General features: G+C 41.9%; 1 protein-coding gene across 1 annotated transcript; it reads left to right on the forward strand.

The window, feature by feature from the left end:
* The first annotated feature begins 4,111 nt into the window (after positions 1 to 4,111).
* si:ch211-63p21.8 (kelch-like protein 33) lies at positions 4,112 to 19,048 on the forward strand. Its single transcript, XM_057327228.1, has 4 exons — positions 4,112 to 4,894; positions 6,808 to 7,759; positions 17,360 to 17,530; positions 17,957 to 19,048. Exons 1-4 carry the CDS (start codon positions 4,183 to 4,185, stop codon positions 18,486 to 18,488), a joined length of 2,367 nt encoding a protein of 788 aa, XP_057183211.1. The 5' UTR covers positions 4,112 to 4,182; the 3' UTR covers positions 18,489 to 19,048.
* Positions 19,049 to 21,251: the final 2,203 nt, after the last annotated feature.

Consider the following 21,251-nt stretch of genomic DNA (forward strand, 5'->3'; position numbering starts at 1 on the left):
ACCTCTTCAACTTTCCCTCGTCCTATTCCGGAGACTTTTTAAAAGCCTACAAAAGCCTGGAGAGGTACAAATGGAAGCAGTCTAATTTTGTGATAAATATTCAACTTTGGAGTCTGCCGGCTAAAACCTGCTTTGTCTTCATTGGAAGGGTGTCAACTGTGTTGTTAGCTAACATAATCGACTCTAGCTGTCCTTGTTTGTATAGCCAGCATAGTAACTTTACAGTAGACATCATTCATGAAATTAAAATTAAAAAATGATTTCCCCCTTGCTGTCCCCCACCTGTGCTGGCATCCTGGCGCACAGCAACTGTACACCATGTTGAAATAGTACGGTCTGAACAGGCTGGTTTTAAATTATTGTTCAACCAATATCAATGCTACAGCCGCTCTAGCGCTCTCCTGAATGCCTGCCAAAATGGCGGAGTTTAGATTGCGTGATGTCAACCTCCGGAGCTCTATAAAGCCTGCCAGAATCCGATTTCAGAGCTAAATCCGCAGTCACACTTGACTTTTCGCTCCATTGACTTCCATTCATACAAATGCGAAAGACCGGCAATGCAAGCACATCCGAAGATATTTCACTGCGTAGCAAAGTTCAAGTTTGGTGAACTCTGACCTGTGAATTCGTGTCACGTGAGTGCGCGAGACCAATAGGTCAAAACGTCACAGCGTGACCTCTCGGTGTAGAAATGTAAAAGATGGAGGAATCTCTCCCGCCCATCCCATCCGAACGAATTTTGCATGCTCAAAGTCAAGTCTGACTGTGGCATTCATGCGAAAACGCTGCCTCCGATTGCCTGACTGCCAGCGACAAAGCGAGGCGATGTCATTCATTTCAATGGAGAGCCGGCGAAACAAGCGACAGTGACCGTTGTCATCAGGAAGTCTAGCGACGTGACAAAGTTAAGATTTGCTCAACTTTATGCAAATGATGAGCGACTTTCAGGAGCGACTGCCAATAGGAGTAAAGCTCACATCATACGTCTCTCGTCAGTTACTACAGAATTTGTTTATAAATGTTATTAGAGCAACCAAAGCTAGGATCGCCTTCTAACGACCTCGTAGCAAGAGACTAGCGACAGAGTTGCTGGCAGTGTGAACGCACAGTGAGCTTTCGGATACATGTCATTGCCGCTGCCATAAGGGTCAGGGCAAAAGCCGACTATAAACACATAGGCTTTCAAGTGATGGTGGAGCTGCGGTTTTCTGCATAAAACATAATAACGTTTTAATTTCTCAACTAATTTCAATACTTTACTATTAATGTGGTGTACAGAAACATTTTGGCTCCAGTTAAAGATGGTTAGATGGTTAGCTGAAAAAATATTTATTGTCATATGGAACTGTTAAGACTCAAGCTTGTCAATAGAATATAGACACCAGAATAAATATTAAGTAACACAAAGCCCAAATCCCCTTCATCATTCATCACAATGGGTTAAACCAAAGAATAGCCTGTAGTTCTGATGTGCAGCAAAAGACACCATAATTTGTACTGGGGACTTAAAAGTTACTGAATTGTAGGAATAAACATCATAAAATATCAATATGTTACCATAATTAAGCGACAAAAAGTATATATGATAAGTATGTGGCAACATTGCATAACCATAGATACTGTATAACCCCTCCTATGACAATTATAAAAATATAAAAAAACATAAATCACAGCATAATATAATGTTCATATATTTTGTAGAATATGTATTATACAATTATTTAATATTTATTTTACTCTATATACAGCCGCAGAAAAAATTAAGAGGCCATTCCAAATTGTCATTTCAAATCATCAATTGTAGATGTATTGTTACTTACTGGACCGAAAACTGCTATAAGTAACAACCAAGAATACTGTTTAACTATTGACGGATGTTCCATAAAACCCTCGTCGTCAGCAAAGAATCTTGGCGTTCTATTCGATAGTAATCTGTCATTTGAGAGCCACGTCGCCAACACCTGTAAAATTGCGTTTTTCCATTTTAAGAATATATCTAAACTACGTCATATGCTGTCAATCTCAGATGCAGAGAAGTTAATTCATGCATTCATGACATCAAGACTAGATTACTGTAATGCACTGTTAGGTGGTTGCCCTGCAGGCTTATTACAAAAACTCCAATTGGTCCAAAACGCGGCAGCTCGAGTTCTTACACGTACAAAAAAGTATGAACATATTAGCCCGGTTCTGTCAACCTTGCACTGGTTACCTATAAAGCATCGCGTTAACTTTAAAATCTTGCTTATTACCTATAAAGCCTTACATGGTTTAGCTCCTCAGTACTTGAATGAACTCCTTTTGTATTACAGTCCTTCACGTGCATTACGCTCTCAGGCGTCCTGTCAGTTGGTAATACCTAGAATTTCAAAATCAAGTGCAGGTGGTAGATCCTTTTCCTATCTAGCGCCTAAACTTTGGAATAGTCTTCCCTGCACTGTCCGGGAGGCAGACACACTCTGTCAGTTTAAATCTAGACTAAAGACGCATCTTTTTAATCTTGCATACACTACTCTTCCATAATATAAATCTTCAGAGGGTTTAGGCTGCATTAGTTAGATCAACCGGAACCAAAAACACAACTGATGTACTTGTTGCATCAAAGAGTACAGAACAGTACTCTACTCTCAGCCAGTCTTGTCTCATTGTTCCAAGGTTACCACAGCGAGCAGGATGCAGTTCATGGCCTGACCTGATGGTAGAGCGGAGAATGGGAAGTGGGGACCTGACAAGAGCTGAGATGATAGAGCTGGATAAAGAAGGACGCGGTCTCTTGACATGTCTTCACCACAAAATTTCAAATGCTATTAGATTATTAATGATAATCTTAAACTATAATTTATTTTATTATTAAGTTTATTTATTTTATTTAGCCTTGTTGTGCAAGCTCTCTGGAGCTTGTGCAGAGGCAGCAGCTTTTGCCAGAGGGGAACTGGAATCCCCTGGTTGGGCCTGGGTTCTCCTGAGGTTTTTTTTCTCGATTAGAGTTTTGGGTTCCTCGCCACCGTTTGCATACTGTTTTTGCACTATCTGCCTGACCGGGGGGGCTGCTTTAGAATTTTAAAGTTTTACTTAATTAATATTGCATATAGGAATTTATAGTCTGTTATATTTGACCTGTGCTTCTCTCTCCTTTATCCTAAATGTGTGCTCTCACTGAGCGTGTGTGTGTGTGTGTGCGTACTTGTTGTGTACGTACGTGTGTGTGTGTGTGTGTGTGTGTGTGTGTGTGTGTGTGTGTGTGTGTGTGTGTGTGTGTGTGTGTGTGTGTGTGTGTGTGTGTGATCCGTGTGTGTGTGTGTGTCTGTGTTGCAGTAACAGAGTGTGCATAGGTGCTGTGTGTGTGGATGTGTTGGTGTGGTGTGTGTGTTGTGTGTGTGTGCGTGCGCATCCGTGTGTGTGTGTGTGTGTGTGTGTGTGCGTGCGCATCCGTGTGTGTGTGTGTGTCTCTATGTCTATGTGTGTTAGTACGTGTGCATATTGTGTGTGTGGAGTGTTTTGTATATGGGTATGTCTGTCTTCTGTGTTTTCAACCTTTTCTTGTTTTTGCAGGTACAACTTTAATTATTTTGCTTATAGTCAATATGTCTCATGTACAGCTGCTTTGTAACAATTAAAATTGTAAAAGCGCTATATAAATAAAGTTGAGTTGAGTTGAGTTGAGTATTGTGGCCATTCCAGTCCAGTGTCTGTTGAATTTCAATAAAACCAAACAGCAATGTGAAAGGCTGACAGCATGACAAGAAAACTGTGATAAAAATCCAGGTTCTCACATAAAAAATTGTTTTTGAACTTTTCCTAAATACATGCAGAAATATTATTGTTTACTGTATTGCTTAAAAGTGAATATGAACCTTTTTTTTACTTGAGGTCTGAAAAAATACAAGGCATCTTTTATGTTGTTTTCAACTGTTTCTCCAGTTTCGTTTACTGCTGTTTTATTTTTTTCGTGGCTGTATATATAATATTATATATAATTTGCTATGCAGACTGTGACCCCACTTAAAAGGTCTATGGAAATATGAGATCTACAAAACTTGAACCTAAAATTAGCATGTTGTTCACTTCAGCAGTATTTTGGCATGTGACACATTGCAAAGTCTAAGCGCTGTAAACACAGGATGACAGAAAAAGAGAAGGGTTGCTACAACAAGAACAACACACATGTAACAAATCATTTTCATGGAATTTACCCGAAAATATCCGCTCATGGAATGGGAGGAACATTGGGAAAGAGAAAAAGAACACAGAAAACAGATGATAGAAGAAGGAGGAGAGAAGTTTGAAGAGGAGAAGAGGAAACTTAAATGGATTATGTCCTACAATGACAGCAAGATAGGAATAATAAAAAAGGAGAAGGGAAAAGAAAAAGAACAAGAAATCATACAGAGGTATCATAGACAAAGTTACCTAGAAGAGATCTTCCACACTCTAGAGGAGATGAGAGTGAAGAACGTACTCACAGACCTGATCCTGAGCACAGAGGATGGGCTGACCATTCATGTTCACTCCCTTGTCCTGGCTGCAGTAAGCTCTCTCATCCAGCAAAAGATTCAAAAAAGGTGTAGAGGAGAGAGGGAGATGTTTCTGAGATTGGCTCCTGAGGTGCATGGTTTGGGGCTGGTTGCAGTGGTGGAGTTTGCCTACACTGGAGTCATCACCACCACGAGCAAAGACAAGGCACAGATTCAAACTACAGCCCAAAGCCTTGGGGCGCCCAGGATTCTGGAACTTTTGAAAGTAGAAAAAGAGATACAGAAAGGTAACAAAGAAAAACAGAAAACCAGCTCAGCAGAAGACCAAATGAAGGTCAGCTTGCAGTCCATAAATCAGTTATTGGCTGAGAGAGTGGGATGTGATGTAGAGCTGGTTGTAGAAGGAATCGTTTTCAATGGTAAGAAACTGTGACATTAAAAAATACAAGATTATATAACTAATACAAGAACTGAAGAGTTAATCTGTTTTATCAAAAGAAGCTCATACATAACAGATAATAAGAAGAATCAATACATTGTTTGTGATAATATCCACTTAGAGACCATACTTTGAATGTAATGCATGAATGAAATTAAACTTGTGGGGCTTGAAGCATTTTCTTACTTGTGTTTCAGGAAATATATTCTTATGCTGTGTTCACACCAAACGCGAACAATCGCGTTCCACGCTCTTTATTACATGAGGGAAAAATTTGTTATGGTTCACACCAAACGCGAATTAAGCATTATTACATACAAAGTCGATGCAAAGACGTGAGCGCAAGTTGAAGATTTTCATTTCAGAGCTCATTGACACCTACTTTTTGATGGGTCCGGACGAATGAAGACACTCCCCATTGCGTGATTTTCTTCGTGTCGCTCATGCGAAAATAACATACTTCCCACGAGTAATAAAGAGCGTGGAACATGATTGTTCACATTTGTTGTGAACGCAGCATTATTTTCACGTGAGTGACACGAAAAACATCATGCGTCACCCGATTCGCATCTATTTGCGTCTTTGCATTGACTTTGTATGTAATTTACAAGCGCAAATAGCTTAAAGCAACAGTAGAGAACTTTTGCTTATGGTTCCCCCATGTGGTTGATAAGCGCAATTGTCTGTGATCAGTGTCATAAATACTGTCGCTGTATAAGCTTCCCTGTAGGCAGCGCAATACACGTAAATTTGTCGACTAAGCAGAAACCTCTGTTACATCATGTCACTTCATAAACTGTCCATGTACTAAAGCACTCTTTTGGCTCCCGCGGGGTAAGCTACTGGGCTATACTACTGTAGCAGCTCGTTGTTAGCCATTAGCGCATAGCGTGCTAGCTACATAGCAGCTAACTTACTAACTTTAGCTACAGAGCACATTTGCAGTCACCCAAAACACAACGAATGGACGTGAATGTGTTTAGTAACCAACAAAAATAATTTTCTGTAGTTATGTTTTCAGAAACACACTCGCGAGTCGCGACCAGGCATTGTGCTTTGTGTAATAGGTGCAATCACTAACTTACACTCAACTCGCTATGGGAATAGTGCCTAGCATAGAAACTATAGATACCGATAACATTAGTCCACGTGCATGAACTAAGTATTCAGCAACTTTTGACCATAAAACATTTATTGTAGTTTGGTAGTCATTGTTTACAAGCATAACACTAAATTTGTGACGAGGCACGATCATGCTACGTAAGCTATTGAGACCCGGCAACATTACATTATCTCTAGTCTACCTTATGCTTATAAATTGTGAACCAGTAACGTTAGTGCGCCAATAAACTACCTGAGCACAGCCTAATAACTAATAAACTCAAAAGTACAGGACAGTAAGAAAAAAATTACATATAAGACTTTCAAATCCAGTAGCAGGAACGCTAGGTCTCCATCTGTTTTGCAACCCGTTGCCTCTTGCAGCTCGTGCTACCAAGCGTAAGTCTGTCAGATATTGATTCGTGTTCGGGCTCATGTCTGATCACTCACTCTCTTTTCCTCTTTGTTTTTTTTTGCTGGCTCTGCCATGGTGATGGTTTGGAGATGAGCTACGAGTAAAACATGATGTATGCCGTAAAGCAGGTGATGGACGGGGCTTATGAACCTACCCACACAACAAAGTCACAAGTGTGATTTCAGCCCCAATAGAGGGCTGCTTAGGTAGCAGTGCCAGCAAAATTCGTCCAGTTAAGAGTTGTCCTACCACTTAAATCATTTTAGAGAGATTATTTATATACATATTTAGTGTTGCTTTAATTCGCTTTGGTCTGAACCCAGCATTACACTTATTTGTATGCCTGCATTAACTGATTTTTTTTTTCTTTTAATCAGCTCACAGAGTGCTTTTGACTGCCAGCAGCAATTATTTCAGAGGTATGTTTACCACTGGAATGAGGGAGAGCCAGCAAGAATCTGTGTCTCTGCTGTTAGTCAGGGCCGCTGAGTTTGAGGACCTCCTTCACTGTGCCTACACAGGGACTTTAGCGCTCGGATGGAACTGTGTTTTTGAATTTACCTGTGCTTCTATTCAATTCCAATTTGAGCCAGCCCTCTCACTGTGCCTTAACTTTCTGCAAAGGGAAATAGATGTTCAAAACTGCCTGGATGTGGCATCTTTCGCAGACGCCTATGGGATGGCTGATTTAAAAGAGCTGGCAGATGATTTTGCATTAAGACATTTCCAGGAGCTATCTGCCACCCCAAAGTTTCAGGACCTATCGGCAGAAAGGCTAATAGAGTTCCTCCAATCCAATGCACTATCTGCTCCCTCAGAGCTGACAGTTTTCCGAGCAGTTGTCGCCTGGGTAGAGGCAGATCCTGCTAGAAGACTTCCACACTCTGAAAAGCTAATGAGCGCCGTTCGTTTTTCATTCATGACCTTTAAAGAATTTCGAGAAGTTCGTGCTGTAAACATGAGCATGGAATGCAGTGGGGGAGATAAGGTTGAACTCTACAAATCTGCACTTAAAGAGTTTGTGTGTGGCGACTCAAACTCTGTAGCACAGCAGCATCGTGTACGCTACCCTAAAGATGCCCTTGTTTTAGTCGGAGGTGATCAACTGCATCCAGACACAGGTCAACGACTTCCCAGCAAGCAACTTTGGTTTGCTAACTCTCTCAGGAATGGAACAGGACTTGTAAAGGAGATAGAATGGAGAATGCTGGGAGAAATGCCAGATCTGGCTAGATTTAGACATAGTGTTGGGGTACTTGGAGGGAAATTATATTTGGCTGGAGGTTGCCACTTTTATGCCAAGGCTGATACCTTAAAATCTTTTTTCAGGTAATCTTACATCTATTCAAAGAACTCAAATATTATTTACATATACAGTAACAGTCTTGACGCAAACATCGGAAATTTCCAAAAATACAATGTACCCAATACTACCATGCATTCTTTATACAGCATACATGAGGGAAATAAGTATTTGATCCCCTGCTGATTTTGTAAGTTTGCCTGCTTACAAAGAAATGAAGGGTCTATAATTTTTATGGTGGGTTTATTTTAACTGATAGAGACAGAATATTTAAAAAAAATCAGGGAAATATTTTTTATACAAAGGTTATAAATTGATTTGCATTTCAGTCAGTGAAATAAGTATTTGTTCTCCAAGCAAAACATAACTTTGTACTTGGTGGAGAAACCCTTGCTGGCAAGCACAGAGGTAAAACATTTCTGATAGTTGGTCACCAGGTTTGCACATGTGTCAGGATACATTTAGTCCACTCCTCTGTCAATCTTTAAGGTTTCTTGGCTGTCGCTCAGCAAATTGGAGTTTTAGCTTCCTTCACAGAGGTTCTATAGGACTAGGGTCTAGAGACTGGCTAGGACATTTAATGTGCTTCTCCTTAAGCCACTCTTTGGTTGTCTTGGCAATATGTTTTGGGTCTTTGTCATGTTAAAGGCACATCCACGACCCATCTTCAGTGATCTAGTTAAGGGGAGGAGGTTCTCGTCCAAGATTTTATGGTACACTGGCCCGTCCCTCAGCCCCTCAATGCAGTGAAGTTGTAACACTACACATAAGAGGATGAACGATGCCACAACAGGAGACGGTGCAAAGGGTATATTTAATCCAAAAAACAAAAATCCGAAAGAGTAAATCCAAAAAGGGGTAACAGGCACAAAAAGGTATAATCCAACTGGTAAGAAACATGCAACAAGGAGAACTCGGAAACACAGGAGGGTCGGAACTAGACAGTAACGGAAATAACAACTAGATCTGACACCGGGGAATACACAGGGCAGGGTACATATAGTGTCCAAATAATGTGAATCAGGTGTGGGCGTAATCATGATGAGTGCAAGGGATGATGGGCATTGGAGTTTGTGAGTGTCAATAGTCCGGTGAGAGTGAACGGGTGATTCTGAGAGGCGGAGTTGCTGGAGGGGGTGTGGCTGATCGCTGAGGAGAGCTTGTTATAGTATCCCCCCACAGTCCACTCCAGCGGACTTCACAGGACGACGAGGACGGCCACGGGGACGAGGGGCCGGACAATCCGGATGAGCATCATGAAAGTCCGATAGAAGAGAGGGATCCAGAATATCCTCGCATGCCACCCATGATTGTTCTTCGGGACCGTACCCCTCCCAATCCACCAGATATTCCAGGTGACCGCCTCGTCGCCTGGAGTCGAGGATGGCTTCCATTCGGTAGATCAGCTGGGACGGATCAAGTGGTGGAGGGGGAGGTGGCTCTCCATCAGTATCCAGCTCTGTGGAGGGAACAAAAATAGGGTTATGATAGGGCTTGAGGAGTGACACATGGAAAGATGAGGAAATACGGTAGTGGGCTGGGAGCTGGAGACGGTATGTGACAGGGTTGACCTGGTGCAGTATGGGGAAGGGTCCAATGAATTTGGGACTCGGCTTCTTGCATGGCTGCCGCAGGCGAAAGTCCCGAGCAGACCACCACACCAACTGCCCAGGTTGGTACTGCAGAGTAGGAGAGCGTCGAAAGTCAGCATATTTCTTCTGCCTGTGGACAGCTTGCTGGAGATGTTGATGAGCTGAGTCCCACACCTTCTCGCTTTCCCGAAACCAGTGGTCTACAGCTGGCACCGTGGAAGGGTCTCCTGACCATGGAAACATGGGGGGTTGGTAACCGAGTATGCACTGAAAGGGGGTGAGTCCAGTGGAGGACTGGCGAAGGGAGTTCTGGGCATACTCGGCCCAGGCAAGGTAATGTTGCCAGCCTTGCTGTTGATCATGACAGTAAGATCTCAGGTATCTCCCGATGTCCTGGATCTTCCACTCAGCTTGGCCGTTGGCTTGGGGGTGATAACCAGAAGTGAGACTAACCGTGATGTTGAGGTGTTGAAAAAAGGCCTTCCATACTCGGGAAGTGAACTGGGGCCCCTGTCCGAGACAATATCCTCGGGTAACCCATAGTTACGGAACACATGGGTGAAGAGTGCTTCAGCAGTTTGAAAGGCCGTAGGGATTCGGGGTAATGGGATCAATTTGCATGCCTTGGAAAAACGATCAATGGCTACTAGAATACAGGTAAATTTCTCGGACAGGGGTAAGTCCGTGAGGAAGTCGACTGCAATGTGCGACCATGGGCAATGAGGAATGGGTAGAGGTAGTAGTTTTCCTTCGGGACAATGACGGGGAGTCTTGGAGATGGCGCAAACTGAGCATCCCTGGACATACTGGGAGATATCCTGAGACATCCTGGGCCACCAGTATCGGGCAGACAGAAGCGAGAGGGTTTGCTGACTGCCTGGGTGTCCTGATCCTGGAACGAAGTGAGCCGAGTCGATGAGGGTAGATCGATGTTCCGGAGGTAGGTAGGTCTTACCCTCAGGACCTCCCGGCGGAGCTTGGTAATTACCAGTGGCAATCTCCTCATTGATCTTCCATAGAGGGCTTAGAAACATTGTCGAGGGGAGAATGGGCTCCGGGTCAGAAGGCTCTGGATCTGTGTGAAACTGGCGAGAGAGGGCATCAGCCTTTACATTCTTGGTACCAGGTCGACAGGTGACACTGAATCTGAACCCGTGTGAAGAATAAAGCCCATCGAGCATGTCGGGGACTGAGTCGTCTTGCCTCTTTCAGGTACTCAAGGTTCCGATGATCAGTGATGACGAGAAATGGGTGCTTGGACCCTCTAACCAGTGACTTCCACAGTGAAGGGGAGTTCCGGTCTGGAAGACCAAGCGTAGGAGCTGTGCAAAAAGCCTTCTTCAAGTCTTCGAAGGCACAGAGGGCCTCGGGGTTCCAGGACAGAGATTTGGACCGTGTAGAGAACAGGGCCGTGAGAGGTGATGGTACTGTAGTTGGCAATGAACCGTCTGTAAAAGTTTGCGAATCCTAGGAATCGTTGGAGTTCTTTGACCGTGGTGGGCCGTGGCCACAGATTCACAGTGTCCACCTTCCCCTGATCCATACATACAGAGTTGTTGGAGATGTGATACCCGAGGAAGTGGATGGATGTGGTGTGGAACTCGCACTTCTCGAGCTTGAGGTACAGATGGTTTTGCCGGAGACGTTGTAGTACTCGGGAAACATGGGAGACGTGGTCTGACAGATTCTGGGAATATATGAGGATGTCATCGATATACACAATAACGAACTGGTCCAACATATCTCTAAAGATCTCATTCATAAAACCTTGGAAAATAGAAGGGGCATTAACGAGTCCAAAGGGCATAACCAGATATTCATAATGTCCGGAGGGGATAATGAAGGCTGTTTTCCACTCATCCCCGGGTTGTATCTGAATGAGGTTATATGCACTGCGAAGATCGAGTTTGGTGAAAATACTGGCGTTACATAACTGTTCTAGGGAGGCTGGGATCAGGGGAAGAGGATACGCAAACTTGCGTGTATGGGTGTTGAGGATCCGGTAATCTATACACGGTCCTATACACTACACCACGTTCCAGGATAATGTCCGAGGTGGAACCCTCCAGAACCCAGAACGCAATGACTTCCTGGTGTGACTCTCCGATAAGGAGGGAGATGGCAGGTGGATGGAAACAGACTCGACCTCCACCCAGTGGTTGTCCCAGAATATTATTAATCCGTAAATGTTGTGAATTTACTTTACGGCACATTTGCAGAGTATTCAGAAACGATTGGGATATGAAATTTCCAGCAGCACCCGAGTCTATCAGGGCCTTTGCTGGAGCAGACAGATGAGGAGTAGTTACCATCACATTGATATGGGTAAGATGGAAGGAGGTAGCTGGAAGTACCGTACTCGCAATAGGTTGAGGTGGTCGAACGGGACACGAGGCGATCATATGGCCAGGATCTCCACAATACAGGCAAAGACATTGGCTGAAACGGCGAGCTCGTTCCTCAGGAGACAAGCGGTTTTGGTCTATTTGCATGGGTTCTGAGTCTGGAGGGTTCTGGGGTATACGGATGGGTGCTCGTGGAGAAGATGCAGTGAGTTTAGTAGATGGGATGGCCGCAAGACGTTGCGACATACGGACCGTATACAGAATCAGATTATCTAATCTGACGGTGTCGTCATGATTGGCCAAATGGGTACGCACGGTGGGTTCCAGTCCCTGTCTGAAGACGGTGATCAAAGCAGTTTCGTTCCAGCCGGGATTAGCAGCCAGGGTTCGGAATTGGATGGCATACTCTGCTACAGATGATTTTCCTTGCTTTAATCGAATTAACTGATCCTGCACAGAGAGAAGATTACTCGATTGACCAAACACTGCCTTGAAATGTCCTAAAAAGGCCGTTAAAGTGTCAGTAAGAGGCCCACCGGCTTCCCAGACATTCTTGGCCCAATTGAGGGCCTTACCAGAGAGTAGAGAGACCACATAGGCAATCCTAGCCTTTTCCGTGGGGAATAGTTGCGGTTGCATCTCTAAGAAGAGTTGGCATTGTAGAACAAACCCACTGCATTACTCCGCAGCCCCTGAGTATCGTGATGGTGTAGCCATGTGACTGGATACTGCACCGGGAGGGGAAGCAGAAGAGTGTAGTTGGGTCCGTAGTAGCTGGATGAATTCGGTGACTGGGTCCGGGGTTCATTCAGGTGCCGTGGAGGATGATGGAGTGGTCATCGTTGGTGGGTCAGATCTTCTGTAACACTACACATAAGGGAAAGAACGATGCCACAACAGGAGAGGGTGCAAAGGGTATACAGTATTTAATCCAAAAACCCAAAAGATTAAATCCAAAAAGGGGTAACAGGCACAAAAAGGAATCTACAAAAAGGTATAATCCAACTGGTAAGAAACATGCAACAAGGAGAACTCGGAAACACAGGAGGGTCGGAACTAGACAGTAATGGAAATAACAACTAGATCTGACACCGGGGATTACACAGGGCAGTGTACATATAGTGTCCAAGTAATGTGAATCAGGTGCGGGTGTAATCATGATGAGTGCAAGGGATAATGGGAATTGGAGTTTGTGAGTGTCAATAGTCTGGTGAGAGTGAACGGGTGATTCTGGGAGGTGGAGTTGCTGGAGGGGGTGTGGCTGATCGCTGAGGAGAGCTTGTTATAGAAGTCATCCTGTATACCTGTAGCAGAGAAAAAGCCCTAAAGCAGAAAGTTTCCAACACTGTGCTTCTCTGTAGGGATGGTGTTCTTGGGGTCATAGTCAGCATTTCTCTCCCTCCAAACACACAAGTCAATTTTGGTCTCACAGCAGTGCCAGCACTTTCGCCAAAGCCTTTTCTGAATCATCTTGATGTTCATTGTCAAACTTAAGACGAGCCAGGCGGGCCTTCTTATGCAGGAGGACCTTGCGTGTGCTTCAGGATTTCAATCTATTGTGGCATTACGTGTTACCAATGGTTTGCTTGCTAACTGTGGTCCCAACTGTCTTGAAATCATTAACAAGCTTCTTCCATGTAGTTCTGGGCTGATCTTTAACCTTTCTCATGATCATCTTTACTCCATTGGGGAAATCTTGCAGGGAGCTCCAGACCAAGGGCATTTGATAGTTATTTTGTATTTCTTCTATTTCCAACTAATCGCACCAACAGTTGTCTCCTTCTCACCAAGCTTCTGTCTGTAGCCTATTCAAGGTTTGTGCAGGTCTACAAGCTTGTCCTTGACATCCTTTGAAACCTATTTGGTCTTGACCATGGTGGTGGAGAGGTTGAATGGAAGATACAGATTCTGTTGGCAGGCATCTTTTATATACATAACAAGCTGATTTATGAGTACTTTCTTAAAGTGACAGGACTAATCTGCGGTCCATATAGGCACATAACCAATCTGTGGAGCCAGAATTCTTGGTATGGGATCAAATACTTATTTCACTGACTGAAATGCAAATCAATGTATAACCTTTATATAAAAAAATTCCCCTGATTTTTTTAAATATTCTGTCTCTATCAGTTAAAATAAACCTACCATAAAAATTATAGACCCTTCATTTCTTTGTAAGCAGGCAAACTTACAAAATCAGCAGGGGATCAAATACTTATTTTCCTCACTGTAGTGGCCAAAAGTAATTTCCAGTGGGTGATACTGCCGCCCTCATGTTCTTTTAGACTATCGAAATATGAGGTGTATGGTAGCCTAAAAAATGGACAAAAAACTTTTAAGGTATTCATTGGAAAAAAATCTTTGGCAAAAATATACTATAGCATATTTAGGGAATATGGGTTTTATTCAAATATACAAAAAATGCATTGGAAAACAAGTAAGCAATGCATGAATCAACGTATGATGAGAGGCTGTGCTGTGTTATGAATAAGTCACAGCTGAGGGGCATTGTTAGCACGAGACAGCACTAGCCTTGTATTGCTTTTATAAAACATTTACCACAATATAATTATTATAGTCAAAAATAGTTACTGATTGACCATGTCCATGTGCAGCCACAGATTCATTTATGTTGACAAGGGTGCACGCTGTATCTCATTTCGGAAGCTGTGTGGTTCGTAGGACATACTGGTATAAAAGGAAACAGCAAATATCGTGTTGTTATACCAACAGCACACATACATCTGCAATACGTCTCGGAGATGTCTGCTGATCTGGAAAACATCTGCTGTTTAAAAAACATCTGCCAAACATCTTAGAAAGAGCAGTGTAACACGTTCAAAGTAAGGAAGGAAGGAGGCAGGAACCGGCGAACGATAACCAAAACTTTAATCACATAAACAAAGCATAAACCAAAGTAAAGGGCCGGCAGCCACCTCACGGTCAACTGCCGGCTACACAAACATAACTAAAACACATACAATGTCCAGGCCTGGTCCTCTCTCTTCGTACCTTCCTGTCGCTCCTCCTATGCTTCCGGAGCTCCTCCGTGAGAGACGTGAGACCGGTGTAACGCACAGCTGACACTCATTATCACTCGCGCCACCGGCCTCGCATTGTTCCCTCACGGCTCTCGTCCCGCCTCCCTCGTCACAAGCAGTTTTACATCCATTCTAAATCATAAACATCTTAGAGACATCTTCTAGATGTCTACAGCAGTGTTTCTCAACCCTGGTCCTCGAGGACCCCCTTCCAGTATGTTTTAGATGTCTCTCTATAAACAACTGATTCAACACCTGACCCCCATTCCGAAGGCAGTTAGTTTGTTAATTCGTCTCCGAGGCGCATTGCAGATGTAGATGCAGACGGCAAATATATGTCTGCCAGATGTATTTGTGCTATCAGGATGAGCTCTCACGTCTGTCAATTTAATAAACGTGATTTATACATGATTTGGCTTGCCTAAATGAAAAAAAAAATTTAATAATCGGTTCTAATCCAATCCGATCTGTTTACTATGGTTAAAAGCTATTTACATTTAAACACCACATATTTGATTGAATGTGCAGCTTCTGCCATTTATTCAAATAAGAGATGTTTGTTCAAGGCGAAACTGAGAATTATGGGTTATTCCTAGCAACGAAGGATACGCCTCATGCATCTTCCCAATTCCTGTGAAAGATCAGGTTCGAAGGGTGCATTCAGAGTGTCCTACTTGCTTTTCTGAAACGCGACTGCCTCAATGGCGTATGTGGCCGACAAATGTGACCTTCGGAGGATGGTCTACAGAATCATCGGGTGCTGTGGTCATAGTGTTTTATCATGAATAAAACACTGCTATTGACCAATCAAGAACTGGAATTAATGGTTTTATACAAAGGAAATAAATCCTACGTTGAGTACAGAAAACAAAGATTTTGCCAAGCTGTCACAGTGTAAACAATATTGGGTATTTACGTCTGAGTGTAAGGTAAGTTACTCTGAAAAAGTAATTAATTACTAGTTACTAATTACATATTCAATAGTGTATTTAGATTACTGTACAAATTATTCTCTCTCAAAAGTATTTAATTACTCATTACTAATTACTTTCTATATCCTATATCAACCTTGATTAGAAATGATTCACAGATAGACATGCAACGGCTTATTTAACTCATTCAAATAAATAATAAATAACTACATAAATTATTCTTATTAACTGACCAAAGTATTATAAATGTGAGAAGGATACATTAAAGCATACATTTTAAAGTAAGTCTTACAATTTTTATGTCATTTCCACTATTGTATACAGGGCTTGACATTAAGCATTGTCATGTGGTTGTCCTTCGGACAAGTAAATTTGACATTCACTTGTCCGAGTACAAAAATTACTTGTCCAAAGATAAAAAAAATGATATTTCATTTGAATTATAATATAATATAATCAATATAATTGTTTTGGATTTAGATTGGTCAAGTTTGCTTCTAAGCATTTTAACTAGTGTCCGCTTTGGCCGCCTGAATTTGGTTATAGGCCTACTCTCCGTGACTGCTATAAAACAAAGGCAAGCAGTAATTATTATTAGTGTTAAGGCTGTAAGTTAACTTTTTTTGCACATAGCACTGGTGCTAGAGAGGTTTAAAGTTTGGTAGCACAGGCAGAAATGTGCAAGTGTAGTTCATTATTAATAGGCAGATAACTGACAAAAGACAATAATGTTACATACAGATGGATAAATTAGGGCCATATCATTTTTAGATGACCTAAATTTGTTTTAATATTTCGAAGTTCTGTGTTTTTCCTTTTTTACTATACGATAGTGGTATATTTGTCCAAATAAATTACTGTAGGTTAATGCAGTAAAAAAACTGCAGTAAAATTCCTACTATATTGTTTTTTAACTTCACTATAGTGTACAGTGTTAATCAATTTACTACAAGGGCACTTCAATTTTCAATAGTACACTACAGTATTTTTTGTCTGAGTGTTCAATTTAACGGGACTTTTATTTTGACGGGTCTTTGGGAAGACGCTTGTTTGCGGATAGCTTCACTCAAACGCTCGTAAAATAAACTCTCAGAGCAACTCTGGAGATGAAGTTCATGTGTTCATATCCTCATACAGTGCAGCGCAGATAAATCCTCGACCATCACTCGTGTTGTATGTTAAACTGTGCACATAATTCACTCAGACACTCAGAACAGCCAGATGACATTTAAATAACAGGATTCCGCGTCCGTGTGGACTCAGTGCGGTGCGCATTGATTATTTTCATACACAAACAAGCACAACCATGACAAACACGTAGCTCTGTCTAATGTATATATTCTTATTATTCTACATATGTCGCACTGTTCTTTTTTTCAAGTTACTTGTCCGGTCGGGCAAGTAAAATTCTCTCTCACTTGCCCATACGAAACATTTACTTGTCCCGGACAAACGGACAAGTGTTAATGTCGAGCCCTGGTATACATTACACAGTATTTAGTTCAATTACATCAGAAGTAACCATAATTAAATTACAGAAAGAGTAAGAGTAATCCCTTACTTTACTTTTTCAAGGGAAAAGTAATTAAATTACAGTAACTAATCACTTAGTAACTAGTTATACCCAGCACTGGTCATACTTACTTTTTCACTTATGCTCATTGTATTTTTTTTCCTTTCTCCAATTTAACAACACCCACACTTCCACAACAACAGGTTTGACCCTGTCCGAGACAGCTGGGAAAGGCTGGCAGACATGGTTGAACAGAGGAGCAACTTTACTCTGGTGGTGAGTGAAAATGTCCTGTATTCTATTGGAGGAGACAAGGACATCAACACAAATCTTGACAGTGTGGAACAATACTCAACAAAATCAGATTTTTGGAGGTAGGTTACTGAAAACAAGAAAATACAACAGTGCCTTACAACTCTTTCTGAATGATTCTGAAACTACTGTTTCTCATACAATGAATAGGTTTACTATAAGTGATAAATGGTGAGCAGACCACTAATGTGATTAAATGATAAGATTGACATCTAGTGGATCTTGGAAGCAGAGCATCACCCCTTGAAATTGTTCTCATGATACAGTTTAATTATGATTTTAAGGTTTAGACAATTTGGTCTAAAACTTGGATTGCAGACTTTTGATATCTCACAAATGATGGCAGAGATGTTGGACAAACTCTATTGGACAAACATGTACGATAACAAGAGAAAAAACTCTATGAAGAAGATTTCAGCAAAAGTGCTGTCTTTTGAAATCTAAGCTCTATTAAAGAGATCTAACTTTTGGCTTTTACTTTGGGTCAGCTTGACTCATCCTTTAGACCAAGCCCTGAGCGGGCATGCTGCCACAGTTTGGGGAGGTGAGATCTTCATTTCAGGAGGCTTCAACTCCAAATATCAATGTTTGGCAACAATGTTCCTCTATCACCCAGCGAGAGGAACAACTTATCTTGCTGAGATGACCAACGACCGAGCCCAGCATTGCATTGAGGGCCTGAAAAAACATTTATACGTAGCTGGTGGAGTGTGCAACCTTCGGAAGTTCTACACAGACCAGATGTCTTGTGAAATGTATGATCCCACACATGACATCTGGACAGTGTTCGCCCCACTATCCATCCCCCATGTCGGAGCAGCTTCTGCTGTTTTAGAGGAGAGGCTGTACATTTTAGGCGGTTATTGCCAGGAGGACTATAACGAGGTCAGGCTTGCTCATCGCTATGACCCTGTCACTCAGAGATGGGAGACCATGGGCAAGATGCTAGGCCCTGTCACAGACACTCGGGCGTGCCTCCTTCATCTGCCCACCTATATCAGAAAAAAAGAATGTGGATAGGCGTTGCCCCCATTACTATAAATGATTTATTGATGAAAAATGATTTGTGTTCTTTTTTCCTAATATTAATTTCTGTTATGTGATAGAAAACGTTTTGCACTTTTCACTCGTTTCAATGGCCTCTGATGAAGCATTAAATAAATATTTTTTGAGGAGGTGTAAGCCCTGCATATAACCGTGTACAGATTTTCCCTTTCCCTTTTGGCCTTTGTGTTATGTGAAAGTACAAATGTGTTAAATAAATTACATTTTTATTGTGTCAAGTCATTCCTTTTTCCCTTGCCAAAAAGTAGTATACTTCAAGTTTATTTGATTAAGTATACCTAAGGTAAAATTCAAGTATATTGTTAAAGGGGAATTTCACCCAAAAATCAACTTTGTGTGATTTTTTACTTACCCACATGACGTAAAACATGTTTAGAGAACTTCCGGCATCTTCGGAGCACAAATAGAGATATTTAGATGACATCCGAGAGATTTCCAGGCCTCCTTATAGACATCATGGTGTCAGTTTTTGCCAAGGTCCAGAAAAGTACTAAAGACATCGTTAAATTAGTCCATCCGTGCATAGTGGCTCCGTTGAATTTTTTTGAAGCGACGAGAATGCTTTATGTGCGAAGAACAAACCCAAATACCGACTTTAATCGATATATTCTCCTCGGTCTTGTCAGTGTATGGCGCGTGTTCACGAGAGCACTTCTTCTTCTTCTGCATGTAAACACAGAGTTGCACTTCTGCATTGTGAGTCAGAGCGCCAGCATCCAATAGGGGCAAGCCCCATGTGGCATTCGGCACACAAACCTGTCTACTTTTGAAGTGCTCTCATCCAAGAAGTAGACGTTAATGCAATGCTTTATAGGTAACCAGTGCAAGGTTGACAGAACCGGGCTAATATGCTCATACCTTTTTATATGTGTAAGAACTCGAGCGTTTTGAACCGTTGGAGTTTTTGTAAATAAGCCTGCAGGGCAACCACCTAGAAGTGCGTTACAGTTATCTAGTCTTGATGTCTAGTCTTGATGTCATGAATGCATGAATTAACTTCTCTGCATCTGATAGTGACAGCATATGACGTAGTTTAGATATATTCTTAAGATGGAAAAACGCAGTTTTACAGGTCTATACCACACAGTTGGCCCCAAACTATAACAACAGGGTTTGCATACTATCTCACTCAAAGAGCCCCGAAGAATGCCTCGAGGAGCCTTTAAATAGCCCAAGCCCCTCCTATAGGACTAAACCAAAAATAAGAAAAGGGGAAGGGGAATAAAACAAAAAATCTTAATAAATGCATTATAATGGCAAAAGAACAAGTAAACCCGCTGAAACACAAAATTATATAAACACTTCTTACCAAATGCATATATTAACCCACCATAACTGCACCAAACTCCCCTCTACAACTAAGCAGTTGGATGGCGCCTTGAAGTGGCGTGAACGGAACATAGAAAATGTGCACCATGTGCTGTAAACATGTTCCGTTTGTGTTTCACAAAATGTTATACATTTCAGCTTGCAATTATTTTATGTGATCTGTTTGTTTAAAAGACTGAATACGAGGATATGTGGGAGAGATGTAGGCTGACTATGAACATTCCAACTGAGGTCTTGAATAGGTTGTCACTGCCTGATGCTGGTAGCGAGCAGTGTTGCCAACTATTTTCAATGGAAAGTAGCTAAAGCCTGCCCGAAAAGTCGCTAAATGTTGGCAGATGATGTCACGCGCTAATTTGCATATTAAGTGATGTCATCATGAACCCGACCACTTAAAACTACACACCAGCAGTCACTTTCGTTGAACAGCTATATTCCGTCTGTGTTCATGTTTTTGCCTCCATACAGTCATTGCGTTTGACAATTCCTGTTATTCATGAACCATTTGAAAGACCAATTGTAGACTGTGTAGGACCTAAATCCAAGTCAGGCTGTCAGGATTTGGCAGAAGAGAACCCAAGCGCAGGCAGGCAGTGAAGGGGTTAACAGATACTTTTATTTAACAAAACTCAAACAAAAACACCCANATTTATACGTAGCTGGTGGAGTGTGCAACCTTCGGAAGTTCTACACAGACCAGATGTCTTGTGAAATGTATGATCCCACACATGACATCTGGACAGTGTTCGCCCCACTATCCATCCCCCATGTCGGAGCAGCTTCTGCTGTTTTAGAGGAGAGGCTGTACATTTTAGGCGGTTATTGCCAGGAGGACTATAACGAGGTCAGGCTTGCTCATCGCTATGACCCTGTCACTCAGAGATGGGAGACCATGGGCAAGATGCTAGGCCCTGTCACAGACACTCGGGCGTGCCTCCTTCATCTGCCCACCTATATCAGAAAAAAAGAATGTGGATAGGCGTTGCCCCCATTACTATAAATGATTTATTGATGAAAAATGATTTGTGTTCTTTTTTCCTAATATTAATTTCTGTTATGTGATAGAAAACGTTTTGCACTTTTCACTCGTTTCAATGGCCTCTGATGAAGCATTAAATAAATATTTTTTGAGGAGGTGTAAGCCCTGCATATAACCGTGTACAGATTTTCCCTTTCCCTTTTGGCCTTTGTGTTATGTGAAAGTACAAATGTGTTAAATAAATTACATTTTTATTGTGTCAAGTCATTCCTTTTTCCCTTGCCAAAAAGTAGTATACTTCAAGTTTATTTGATTAAGTATACCTAAGGTAAAATTCAAGTATATTGTTAAAGGGGAATTTCACCCAAAAATCAACTTTGTGTGATTTTTTACTTACCCACATGACGTAA

This window comes from Triplophysa rosa, unplaced genomic scaffold (genome assembly GCF_024868665.1).
Source record: "Triplophysa rosa unplaced genomic scaffold, Trosa_1v2 scaffold18_ERROPOS2012085, whole genome shotgun sequence".
Classification (NCBI taxonomy): domain Eukaryota; kingdom Metazoa; phylum Chordata; class Actinopteri; order Cypriniformes; family Nemacheilidae; genus Triplophysa; species Triplophysa rosa.

Bases quoted from the DNA above. Each gene is read 5' to 3' on its own strand.
- si:ch211-63p21.8 (XM_057327228.1), top strand. From the start codon at position 4,183: ATGGAATTTACCCGAAAATATCCGCTCATGGAATGGGAGGAACATTGG. The intron at 4,895-6,807 runs GTAAGAAACTGT...TCTTTTAATCAG, and splicing joins AGAAGGAATCGTTTTCAATG to CTCACAGAGTGCTTTTGACT. The intron at 17,531-17,956 runs GTAGGTTACTGA...ACTTTGGGTCAG, and splicing joins ACAAAATCAGATTTTTGGAG to CTTGACTCATCCTTTAGACC.